Source organism: Phlebotomus argentipes, unplaced genomic scaffold (assembly GCF_947086385.1).
Source record: "Phlebotomus argentipes unplaced genomic scaffold, Phlebotomus argentipes genome assembly scaffold_4, whole genome shotgun sequence".
Taxonomy (NCBI): domain Eukaryota; kingdom Metazoa; phylum Arthropoda; class Insecta; order Diptera; family Psychodidae; genus Phlebotomus; species Phlebotomus argentipes.
The window spans coordinates 8,202,792-8,215,150 of record NW_026776174.1 but is presented as its reverse complement, the minus strand read 5'-3'; the positions used below and the strand labels follow the sequence as shown (position 1 = coordinate 8,215,150).

The following is a 12,359-nucleotide window of genomic DNA, read 5'->3' as shown; positions in this document are numbered from 1 at the left end:
GCCACGTCGCGAACAAGGGGTTGGAGCCGATGCGTGGTGGCATAAACAAAGAATTCTACACCCCCTCTCCCTCTCACGAGGGTGGAATTTCTGCATAAGAGCCACACAGCGAGTGATTTACTAACTCCAATATAGCTGATGAAAAATATTTTCAACCTCCCCGCCCCAGAGTATTGGGCGGTGGCAGTGAAAAAAAGGCCCACCAGAGGGTGGGTTAGGTGAGGGATAAAAATGGATAACTTTCCCTTTTCACCCAGCAGCATTTTCGGTTATAGAGAGTATGAGAATTACATTTCTCTATCCAGTGGAGCAATAAATCCGGCTTAGCCGACAAAAGTCACGTCCTAATTTATCCGTGATGATTCCGTGTGATACGATCAATAAATCACAACCCACTTCCGATGGGTTATGGTCCACCGCCTCCACTCCAGAGATTCATATCCCCACACCCACCCCAGGAGGTTATCAATTTGGACAATTCCAGTGCTAAAGTGGGCTCTGCACCACTCCCCAGAAGGGCGACTCTACAGAGATTCCCACTATAAGTGGAAAAATCTCAAGTTTTATTGATGCTCCTGACCGAGAAAAATCCTTCTGCCAAAATGTCCCATCCCGCACGCAGAGATTTATGATATCATCCACTCGACAGTTATTACAAGAATGCCTTGGCTCTCGGTCGCAATAAAAGTGCCCCCCCCTTCCTCATGTGCAACGTCAAAAGGAAATTCGCATTCCGTGCATCCACGAGAGGATTATATTTTCAATTAATCCAGTTATGCAGAAACGCTAATATTTGCTCTCAAGTGGATGCTTTTCTGCCATTAAATTCATTTTTCCCGTATTCATGGCAGTCACTCCATCATCCCTCCATGTTGCTCAACTTGTTCTTTTTCCATGGCATTTCTGCAGTCAACAAATTGTTCGCCGAGAACCCTTGAAATGCTCGCAGTGAAATGCATTTGCGAAATGAAAAAACTCACTCTATATTGTTCTAAAATGATTACACATGGTGAGCAAGAATTGCAAATATGTCCCGAGGAGTTAATAAAAGAAATCAGGAGTGTTTATCCTGGAATTTTCTCCAATAAATTTCACTAAAATAGAGTAACTCTTATATAAATTTTCTGCAAATCATAATGTACATATTTAGTAGCATTTTAATTGGATTTTGGTGCGCAGCTTTGAATCACATTTTTGCAGAATTGCTATTTCTGCATGCGAAATTCGTGGAACTCTTGTATCACGTCGAGCAACCCAGAATTTTCCTGCAACGGCTCAATTAATACGGAAATATCCATACTTCCCATACTTCCATGAGAGGGAGACTCGCGGCAGATGAAAAAAAAAATCGTGAAACCCCCGTCAGTCATAGCGAATGGCATAGTTTGAACAAGAAGTGTGAACTTGAGGCCTCGAACTCGTTCAGAGTGCATTTTTTTGTGCATTTCCACTCGAAGAAATAACAGGCGAGTGAGTCTCGTGAGTGTGCAAAGCTGAACAAATAAATGAACCGACAAATGGAACCGATTCGGATTGAGGAACAAGAGGAGTGGGATTTTGGAGTGTCTATGGCTTTGTCAAATATAGTTCATTGCCTCCATGTTAATGATCCATTTCGGGTAATCGTCTCGACGCCCGAGAACACACAGATGCTCCGGCTGGGACTCTCGGGCACTGAGAATTCATGCATAATGGAGAAAAATGGGTGTATTGTGAGGAGAAAGTGGATTTCCATTCAGCCACACTTAATATGCCTTGCTCTCTTATAACTCTTTTAATTTATGCCCCTCGCATATCTGTGGGGGGCAGCTAGAACTGAATTACTCTACCTGGTGGACTGCGTTACAAAGATGGCAGAAAACGGATGAAGAATGTTGAATGTAAAAATTAATTCTATCTCCAACTACGTGAGAGTAAGTCCCTCAGATTTTCCTAGACTTCACTCATAGATTGCCTAGCATGCCTAGCAGATTTCAATTCCTTCAGCATTGTGTTCCACACACACAGTCGTTCTCCTTGCATGCGCAATTCACAAACGATATAGCGTGTCTAATGGCTAAAATGATTCCCATTCATTTCTGCCATAATTCCCAGTGACTCAGACAGTCGGCAAGAACTATTGCCTGTTGGGAAGAGTTTAATTTGCATGTATGCCAGTATTAAGTGAGATAATATTCCACAACATGTCACATCCAGAAATCACGGTCTAAATATGGAAATTGAATTTTCACTGAGTGGAGATGGGAATCAAATTAAATTATTGCTCTAGCAAATGTATAATTAATAGATGAAATTTTCCCAGGTATGCACACAATATAGGAAAAGGCACTCCGCACAAACTAACGTATATTTCCTCCTGTGTCACAAATATTTACAGATTCACTGCAAATAGCATAAATTAGAGATGGGAATTATTTCAGCGTACACATTTGCTGAAATGTGAAACGCCACCCACACACTAAACAGAATTAAAAGGCATGCAATTATGGAAAGTATCCTTTTCTTATGACAATTTAAGTGAAAATTCTTGTCTGAGAGGATGGATTTTCGTGGAAAACCTTTTTGATGTTGCCAAAGGAATGTTTATCACATGCCACTTGACACCGACTTTGCTGCCTCGAGAAGCTCTTTGAAGCAGAGCAGCAGCGATATAGGCCGCCGCTAATGTGGCAAAGGCAGGCTGAAACTTCAGCTTCCACCCTGTGTTAACCCGTGCCATCCCTCTAGGAATGTCGAGTGACAGGCGACTGATGTGAGGTGAAACTCGAGGCAGAGGCACGTCCGACTCGTTAGCGAAGCCTCCGTGAGTGGCTTCGGCAAAGAGAGTCTCCATCGCGAGGAAAGAAGCCGGAAATGGCCCATAAATCCTCAACGTGAATGGAGCGCATTTTTCTCCGTCACACAAGCGCTGCATTTGACGTCAAAGAACAACGAATTCGCGGGATGATTCGCGGAGGCCGACCAGACTGTAGCCCGGGAGCCTCTGAGAGTGTCCTGGGGTGAATTCTGGGCGAGTTGTTCGGCTGAATTTCACGGCACTTGGTCGCTGATTCGCTGTCAAGAGCAGCCGCCGAATTGGAGCATTCTGGATGGCCTCTGAGAACTGTTCTCAATTGCAGATTTGCGCTTCTGGGAAAATCCCGAAGTAAATATCCTGGAAAATGCTTTGAGGGCTTTGAAGGAATTGCTGAGAAATTGACTGAGAGAACCTCCAGGGGACATAACAGCAGTTTTCACCTTCTCGCTAATTGTTCCGAGTTCCCGGAAAGCAATTAAGACTGTTGAAAATCGCCTGAGTTGTCGTCTTGAGAGTGATCTCATGCAAATGCCTTTGAAGGAGGAAAAATTGTGTTTTTCGAGTAGATTTGTGACTTGAACCTCTTTTCGTTGCTGGGAAGAGAATCTCTTCGCGATTCATTGAATAAGAAGAGTGCAATCAACCGGACAATCTCAAGAAATTCATCTCAAGACTGATGTAATTAATTGGAATTCGTCGTTAGATTCTTGATCAATTTCCTTCCAATCCAACGACACGTCTTCGAGATGCAATTGCAAACCTCTTCAATCATCAGCGAATTCAGGAGGATGAAATTCAGAATCTTGGACAGTTCCTCACGCCTCCGTGAAGGAAAGGGAGATTCGTGATCCATCGCATGAGCGATGAGAAGTTGCGCCACTTCTGGGACTGCCTTGGCTGCGGAGAGGCAAATTAATGGATTAGCATTCCGGCGCGAGAGACACAACTATTCCATTACGGACGCGCTAAAAATCCATCCATCGCGCTTGACTTCCCAATTGATTCCTCCGACCGCGTGACATTATCAGATGAGCTGCCAAATGGTGTTAAAATCTTTAAAAATGCAGAAACTTGAGAGTGAATTCAATTAAAGTGCTGTCGAAGTGGAGCAATCGCGGAGTTTTGTGGGCATACGGGAAAAGTGCCTGTGTAAATTGAGTGGAGAAGGTGCTCCTATTCACTGCTGATCCATTGAATTTTGGTGTACAAGAGAATTCACTCTGCAGAGTGTATTTCTTGCAATAATAATAAATACACATTTATTGTACAATATGCTATGGTGGCCGAGGAGAGAGTGGAAAAGCCTATGGCTGCCAACAATGAAATGGCTTTTGTTATGCAAATTCAAGACACACTTTTGAGCTCCATGATAACATCTTCAAGCCAAAGTTTTCCTATGTCGGCCCAGAGGAAAAAAGCCTTCCCTCCCAATTCCATTCTTTGTCACTCTCCCATTCACTTCGACTCCACACATTTTGTCTTGAGATAAAAATAAAATGCCTTTTCGGTAATCCTCCCTCCGTTTGCATGCTCAACGCTGGTGGGCCTTCTTCGATACAAACTTCGTCGTCATCTACCATCGGATAAAGGGAGATTTATACACCGACAGCCGAGGAATAAATACACCATTAAATTTTCAAATAAAATCACACCCAGACCTCAAAAACTTCCACGCACTCCTCATTTCCGTGACAATTGTGGCTTTTCCATGCCCCCATCGATGGCTCCCATCGACTGCTGTTGAGTTAATGGACACCCATTTTGGCGACAGGCAACAGCACTACAACTGCTCTCGACAAATATTAATGCGATCTCGTGATGGGTGAAAGTTGAAACAATAGTGGAAATTGTGGGTGTAATTAATTCATCGGCACTCCTTGTGCGGTGCAGATTCACTCCCAGGAAAAGGCATGTCAAATCTCCAAACGTGCCTCAAACAGCCACACTTGTTGGCCACATGCAATTGCATTGAATTCGGCAACATTTTGGTGAAGAATTCAAATTTTATTCTATCAATTATTGACTTTAATACAGTATTAAAGCACTGGACAATCAATTCAATTAATCAGCATTTGCAAAGCAAGGATATCAAATTCTCTGGGATATCCGAAATGAAAATTGCAATGTGAAAAGCAAAATTTAATTATCTTCTTTGAAAATTCACTGGACTCTGTTAATTAATCAACACAAATTTAAGCATTACAATCACGTATCGGGCCGCTTTTGTGTCTTTCAGCTAGAACAACAACAACTTCCTGGTTAAGTGGAACAGACATTTTTCAGCCAGAAAATTACCAACGCTGAGAGATGTTGAAAGTGAGAGGCAAAAATTTCTCTATCATGAGGGCGTATTGTCCAGTTTGGAAGATTTCGCTTTTCTCCCATTGGAATTGAACATGAAAGTGCTTTTTCCATCGTCACAGCATATATGTATATGTGTAATTTATTCAGAATGGAAATTGAGTTTGCAATCAATTGTTGGTGGGCCGACAAATGAGAATTGGCGGTGCAATTTGGGTTGGAATAAAACGACAAGATGTTCATTAGAACTGTTCAATTGATTGTCTCAACTCGTAGCTGCAGGTGAGATTTCGAGAGTGTTCAGTGCCAGAGAGACATGAGAGTTTTCTGGCAAATTTGTGTGATTTCTGCTTTGGTCATATCCTCAGTGAGTGCTATTATCAACAATTATGCCGGCTCTCCGGAGACGTCGATTTACAGAATGCACCACAGAGGGACGGACTGGCGAGTGATTGTGAGGGGTGGCAAGCAGAAGCGGGTGTACATAGTGCCGTGGAGAGAAGCTGGAGGCAAACAAGGCACACAAAGTGGGACCACACAAGACGTGATATCGACATCTGGCCAAATAAGACAAGTGCAGGAGAGATTCGAGTCAATACCTCAGCCCAGCTCCTTGTCGACAGTCGGACAACATGCAAATCAATTCCCTGGGATTAATCACGTGAAAGTTGAACGAGCACCATCGACGGGGCGTCCAGGAGGACCATCGAAAAATCCACCACCACAATATATCAGCGTCACACCGAGCTTTGCGACCGACACGAATGCTACAGCTGATAAGGGGATTCCAGAAAATCACCCCAATTCACATTTGTCACCCAATCTCCGTCGTTTATTGCCAATTCAATCGTCTCCGTCGACGCAAGTTCACCTCTTCAGCCCACAGGAACCGCCCAGTTGCGACTTGGGGACAAAGCTCGGGATTCATGACCGTCATCCTCCGCCAAATCCCTTCGTCCAACTTGCACTGTCGCACTATGGCGTTCACGGATGGCCGCTGTTCCTTAACCAGCACTTTGGAAGTCTCTACGGATACTCAGCCGGCAACGATATTCACAATAATCAACCCGTTGGCAGTTACAAAGTGACCGAAGAATACGATTGAAGTGAATTCACAGTGGAATTTTCCCATTGGATTTTTGGCTAATTATTTTGTTTTAAATTAAAATCCGTTGCCTTTGATTTGCTTCCCTTTTTACAATATAGTGAAATGGACAATTCGTATGAAAACACAGAAGGATAGCAACCAATAATGAAACCTTAACAAAAACCGATTTTCAACAAGACCATTGTTGGTGTTTCATATGCAAAAATAACTCTACAATAGCTTGGTTTGGTTCGCGAGGATGTTTTTGCTGTACAATTTAATTATAGAGCAGATATGGAAAAGCGGCTTCATACCTCCTAAATTTCACCGGCAACCAAGCCGGCATAATCCCTGGAATAAGTGAATTGTAGTGCAAAATTTTAATTACATCTCTTTTGCGTGCGTGACTGCAATTAAAATGGGCTTCTTTGCCTTTTTCCCACCACACGGACGCCTTCCCGAGGGTGGCACTGCAAGTGAAAAGCCATTTTCGCTGAGTTGGTAATTGAATTGTGCGACAAAGTAATAACTTGTATATCTGTTGGAGTCAATTATCACTTTGAAATGTGCTCATGGTGCAGCCATCATTCATGAGCAGTCTGGCCGGGTAGTTTACGAGCTTGTGTCTTTTCGCTGCTCCTGAAAGTCTATGTAATTCAGTTGATATCAAACTGTTTTCCCCGTCGTTTTCGGGGGGACTATATGGCCTGGGGTTGGGGTATAAATGGGAATAAATGTGAAACGTGTTTGTCTGCCTCACATGATTCGCCGTCTGCGAATTATATTTTCTATTTCCTGCTTAAATGCTCTCACCATGAGCATTTTCCATCCGAGACAGAGTTTCACTATTTTGTCACAGAACGGAACTCGCATGCTATTGGATGTCTGGATGTGCAATGCAATTTACTACTCTTGATTAAAGACTTACGAGAGATGGTGCAGACAATTTAAAGAAGGGCAATCATTTAATTTCACTGAAGAAGCTTTCCTCTGGAATCTCGCTTTGCCGCTTCAACCTTTGCACGAAGACTTTGCAATTGAGAAAATACAGCGAGTCTTCTGTCATACACTTGCAAAGTGAATACACCTCAAAAGGGATGAGAATCATCACAATAACAACCCTTTTGCACAGTGGTTTCCACTCTTCTAATTCATTGTGAATAAACTTTGCAGCAATGAGTGAAGGCAAATGAGGGGAATGAAGAACTTTTCACTCTATTTCGCAATTTTCTAAAACGCTTTAATGCGCAGTGCTTCCAAAATTTTCACACTGTGAGCACATTTCCATTGGCTTTTCATGATGCCGCTGTAATGGGTGAAACGACATCGTAATGCTGTGCCGAGTAATTATAAATAATTTCACAATTAAGAGTCCAGAAGACAAAAGACACTGTGCCACACTGTCTAAAAGGCAGGCACAAATGGACACAGCTGAAGTGATGGCTTTTATTATTTCACGGAAACCTCAGAAAGTCTCATTCTTCAGAGTATTGTCGTGTCTTCACGAATTCCTGAGGCGAAACTCGTCAAGGGGTGTCGCAGTCTTATCGAAATAGTGTTGGAAATCAAGTGATTGAGTGAGTCTGCCATTCTGTGGTGCTTTATCCTTGGATAACTCTGAAAGCGATGCCAAGTTGTACACCCCTCGGTTGTCTCTCAGGCAGGAGGCAAATGTGAGCAAATTTTCCGGCGACAGTGTCACATCCACAGCCGGTGGCAGAAGAATGATGCGCGAGAGCAGTTAATACTGCTGGTGCCTAAATTATCGTATAATATGTATTTTTGGAAGTGGCGCAATTACTAATATTTAGTAAGAATTTACAATTTAAATGAGTGCCATTAAATTGTAATTGCGCCTTTTCTCTCCGCGACACAGGCACTTTCGAATGCGGGCTGCTCCGCCCCTGCGAGCAATTTCCCTTCATCACCCATTTGTTTGTATTCAGCGATATTGCGAGACTCCTTCCGCGCGCTATCTACGCCGAGTGGGAGGAGCACGAGTGGATGGTAAATAATTAATTAGGGCGAATCTTGGGAGATACGAATTGGTGAATTATTGTAATGATGTGCTTCAAATACAAACAATGACTTCTTTCAATTTGGTCCCTCTCCTTTGGCTGTGCCAGAGAGCAATTGTATACTCGTGAGCACAATAAAAATCACAGGCATGAAATCTGTGTGATTCGCCTGTCCAAGAATGGACTTTCCATATTTTTCCCACCCACATCTTCCGACAAGTGCCTCATCTGACATCATTTATCACGGGGAAAAGTTGGGGGTGGATCCACGGCAGGGAAAAAGTTGTCCACAAAATAAATGCGATTAGTGCCACTTGGACACCACACTTTGTCTCCCTGGCATAACAAATGTCAGGGGAGAAATCATCCCCTACGCAATTTCATCTCGGCAGATTCCACCACTCAAATTAATGTCATCCGGGCGGCACCAAAAAAGAGCCAGGAAGTAATTTGCATCCGAAGTAGGCGACAAGATGAGAATTTAGACAACTCTCATATCCTATATTTTTTGATTAGACTTGCTCTGGCCACTTGGCCCGAAATCCCTGCCAAAATGACTATACGGTCTTGGGAATTGGCACTGCTATTGGCAATCATTGGCAATTTGGCCAAATATCGATAAGAGACATGAGAGATTATTGACTTCATCATTGCAGTGGTCTGCATTCTGTGGCCAAATGAGCTTTCTATTGCTCTTCTTCTGGCTGATCTTGGAAGCTTTTCCATGTAATTTTAAAAAGACAATATACCTAATGTTCTGCTCTCATTAGAGAACCTTCGTTTGTTCCAATAAAACTCCTCAAATTCACTTGAAAGTTCTACATTTGATATCAGCAATTTCCACATGAATCACAGAAACCTCATATGATGGAGCGGAAAATTAACAAATAGAGAGACATTCAACATCTTCTTGTCTTACGACTTTCTCCCCCTCCGCCGCCGTCTTACAAGGAGTCTCCGAGACATCCTCATCCCCTTCAGTGCGTCTGCACAGTCATCAGAAAAAGAGACAAGGGCGAATTGAGGAAGAATACGATGAGAATCTGATGCAGCAAATACAAGCATTGAATAATTCTCCGTCTGGGATGTGGCCTAAAATGTCTCTCGAGTCTATTAAGAATACAAATATGTGGCGTACACTTCTCTAACTCGCCGCCGGCTCTATGAAATTTCACTTTGGGGGATTGGCGAGATGCGAGGAATATTTATGGGACTCATTCGGGTGAGTGTTTGGTCAAATGGGGCGTGAGCTTCCTTCCGGCTTCCGCATGTGGGTGAGATAATAATGCACTGGTGTCCCAGTGAAGGGCCCAGGGACGCCCATTTATTCACATCAGCCTAAAATGGTGAAAGTTGTGCAGTAAATTATTTAACAATCTAATTGACAAAATTAGACTCTATTAATGCTTAGGAAATGCTTCATGAATTTTCCACCGCACATTCTTTGGGAGGGGCAAATGCTAAGTCGTTGTCATGTTATTAAATTGATTATATTTCAGCAAACAAACACTCTGGGAGTTGGAGATGAGTGGGAAATGGGTCAAAAAATTATAATTCGCATACAAAATTTTATCCCATAATATGCGATTGCGGAAACTCTTCTCTTTCTCTCTCTCTCTCAGACCATCTCAGTTGCCCATCTCTGCATTTTCCAGCGCCATAATCCAATTCTCCCCAAATGCGGACGCATTAGTGACGGGTTGGAATAGTTTTAAATAAATTCACTCAATTTCAAACTGAAATGTCGGTGCTTTTCGCTGTAATGAAATTTTGCTGCATCAAACATTTGTATAACGAGCCATGGAGGCGAACTTAATCAGCTTAACACTTTTTAATTAAATCACAATGCGAATGAGAGAAGATATTTAGGATGTAATGAAGTAGCTTGGATTTAGTCTTTGAAGGAGTCTTGCAAAATTAAATGGGGCTCATAGTAATTCACAGCTATAGTATTTTGAGAAAGTCTCAAACTTATGCGTTTCATTTTGAGCTATGAAATAGGAATATTATTCTTGGATAGTCTCAACTACTATGTATTTGGATTTAATTTCAGAGCTATCGGTTTTCTTCCTCTGCATACTTGCAAGATCAATGAAAGGGCTCAGATATTTAATTATAACTCTTCTGCAGGCGAGATTGTTTCAATACAGAAATTTCACTATACAGCAGTGAGGAGAGTATTTCCGTCAATATCTCACCATATTAACTGTGGATCAATAAGTTTTCATTGGAATTTCATTTCAAGGGTGAAATCATGCCAACCCATCTGAGCTGAAGGAGCATCGCATCTCAATATCCCCCCGCACAACATTATATAAGTTTTTGCAATTTCAAAAGGAACATTCTGCGCTATCCTCAATTCCAATCTCATACACTCTCGCAGCAAGACATCCCAGTCGATATGTGGAATCTCCATTCATGAGGATAAAAACTACCATTGCAATTTTCCGAGTCATTCCTCCATTTCGTCCCTGGATGGAGCGAAAAGGGGATTTCGATTAAAATAATTGGGAAACGTGTGTGCTGAAGGAGGGATTTTTTTTCCCCACTCGGACTTAGAAATCAAATCACAGAAGATGATCGTTTGTGTGCGTGGAAATGTGGCTGGGACCAATTGAAATTCTGCAAGCCAAGTGAGGTTGCAAATAACGCTTCTGAAGAGGATTTATTCCCAAGCTACAGCAGTGAAGCTTCCTAAGCTTTATGCGGCCGAAGCACTTGGCAAACATCATCGATTTTAATAATGAAATTACTCAATGCTGTCGACAGAGGGGACAAAAGTTGAATGTCATCAATCAGAGGGATGGTCGCGATGAGGATGCGAGAGAGGACACACAAATGAACGCTTTGATCAGCCAATTAGGTGAGTTTCCACACGGCTAAGTGAATTATCCTGCTCAGACACACGGCTAAATTACAAAGCTAAACACTGCACTTCCCATACGAGCTATCCACCAAACTTATCCCCTTTTTCCTGGCCATAGGGATTTGCCATTTCGCCCGTCACTTCCAGTCAAATTACACGTGAAAGGGCACAGAGCCTTGCGACTCATGACAAAGTGTCTGGCATAATTTGTGTGGCGACAAGACTTGCAAGGAACTTGTTGGACGATTATGAGAAGGTGTTGCCAATGTCATAAATCTTGGCTTTTTCGCCACCCACGCCAAACTTTCCACCGTTTACAAATAAGACATTCGCCACACACTGAATGTGGTCAACCGTGGTCGTTTCTCAACTCCTCCACGCCGAGACGACACACAGTGGAGAGCTTTAAGCCAGGACTATTGGCAGGACTGAAGCAAACAATCCGGCTCTTGTAACGCGTTCGATTTTCCACTTAATCAGACCGAGTTGGGGTAATAAAATCCTCGAATAGACTTTGTATTGAGGGAAAAGTTGTTCCTCATCTTCTTGAAACGAATTTGTTCGGAGAAGAACAACCATGTGTTTTGGAATAATTGTAAAATCACAGTCGTAAGGGAGTGGTTTACCTCCATTTTCGGAAGTAATATCATAAAAGCAGCTGAAGCACATGTTGCACCCCAATAAACACACAAGCGGCGGTCATTGCCGATCATGGGGAGGAATTATTAAAAAACGAGCAGAAAATGTGAGAAAAGGAAGAGTGAGTTGGGTGTGGTTCCACAGCAAGTCTTCCTGCTGCAGCCACAGAGGTGAGAAATTGACAAAGAGTGTGTCACTATCTTCGAAAGCACTTGAAAGGGTAGATTTTCTTAGGAGTATTTGCTCGCCCTCCAACTTGGAGCCTTTCCATCGAATAAAAATCAATTGCAGACAATGGATGGACAAAGATATGAAATTCTATGGTGGATGATTTATATGAGAATAAGAAATCACATATAGAATTTCCCATTGTGCGCATTGAGGAAAAATCGTTGGGGGTAGAGAGAGAGAGAGTGTATTTTTGAGAAAGTTCACCCAAGGGACAGTAAGAAAAGTGCTGTAAAGACAATACGGCTGTCTTTTGTGTCCGATCTGTCCCATGTTCAAATAATGTTAAAAGTTGATTTCTTCAATATTTAATCCATTTTCTCCTCTCGCAGACGAACACTCAATAAACAGAGCATTGTATCCCTTCGATGTTACTTGCAATTGACATGGTGGCAAAAATGGTAAACAATTCACATCGTCTTT

The 12,359-nt window shown here is 42.5% G+C and overlaps 1 protein-coding gene across 1 annotated transcript in view; it reads right to left on the bottom strand.

The window, feature by feature from the left end:
* Positions 1-12,359, bottom strand: part of LOC132258409 (uncharacterized) — a 97,174-nt gene that overhangs the window by 56,638 nt on the left and 28,177 nt on the right. Inside the window, exons 10-12 of the mRNA XM_059755734.1 lie at positions 3,558-3,694; positions 2,963-3,103; positions 2,559-2,908 (exon numbers count right to left, since the gene is read on the bottom strand). Of these exons, the coding sequence (XP_059611717.1) occupies positions 2,559-2,908; positions 2,963-3,103; positions 3,558-3,694 (628 nt within the window). The remainder of the gene's footprint in view (positions 1-2,558; positions 2,909-2,962; positions 3,104-3,557; positions 3,695-12,359) is intronic.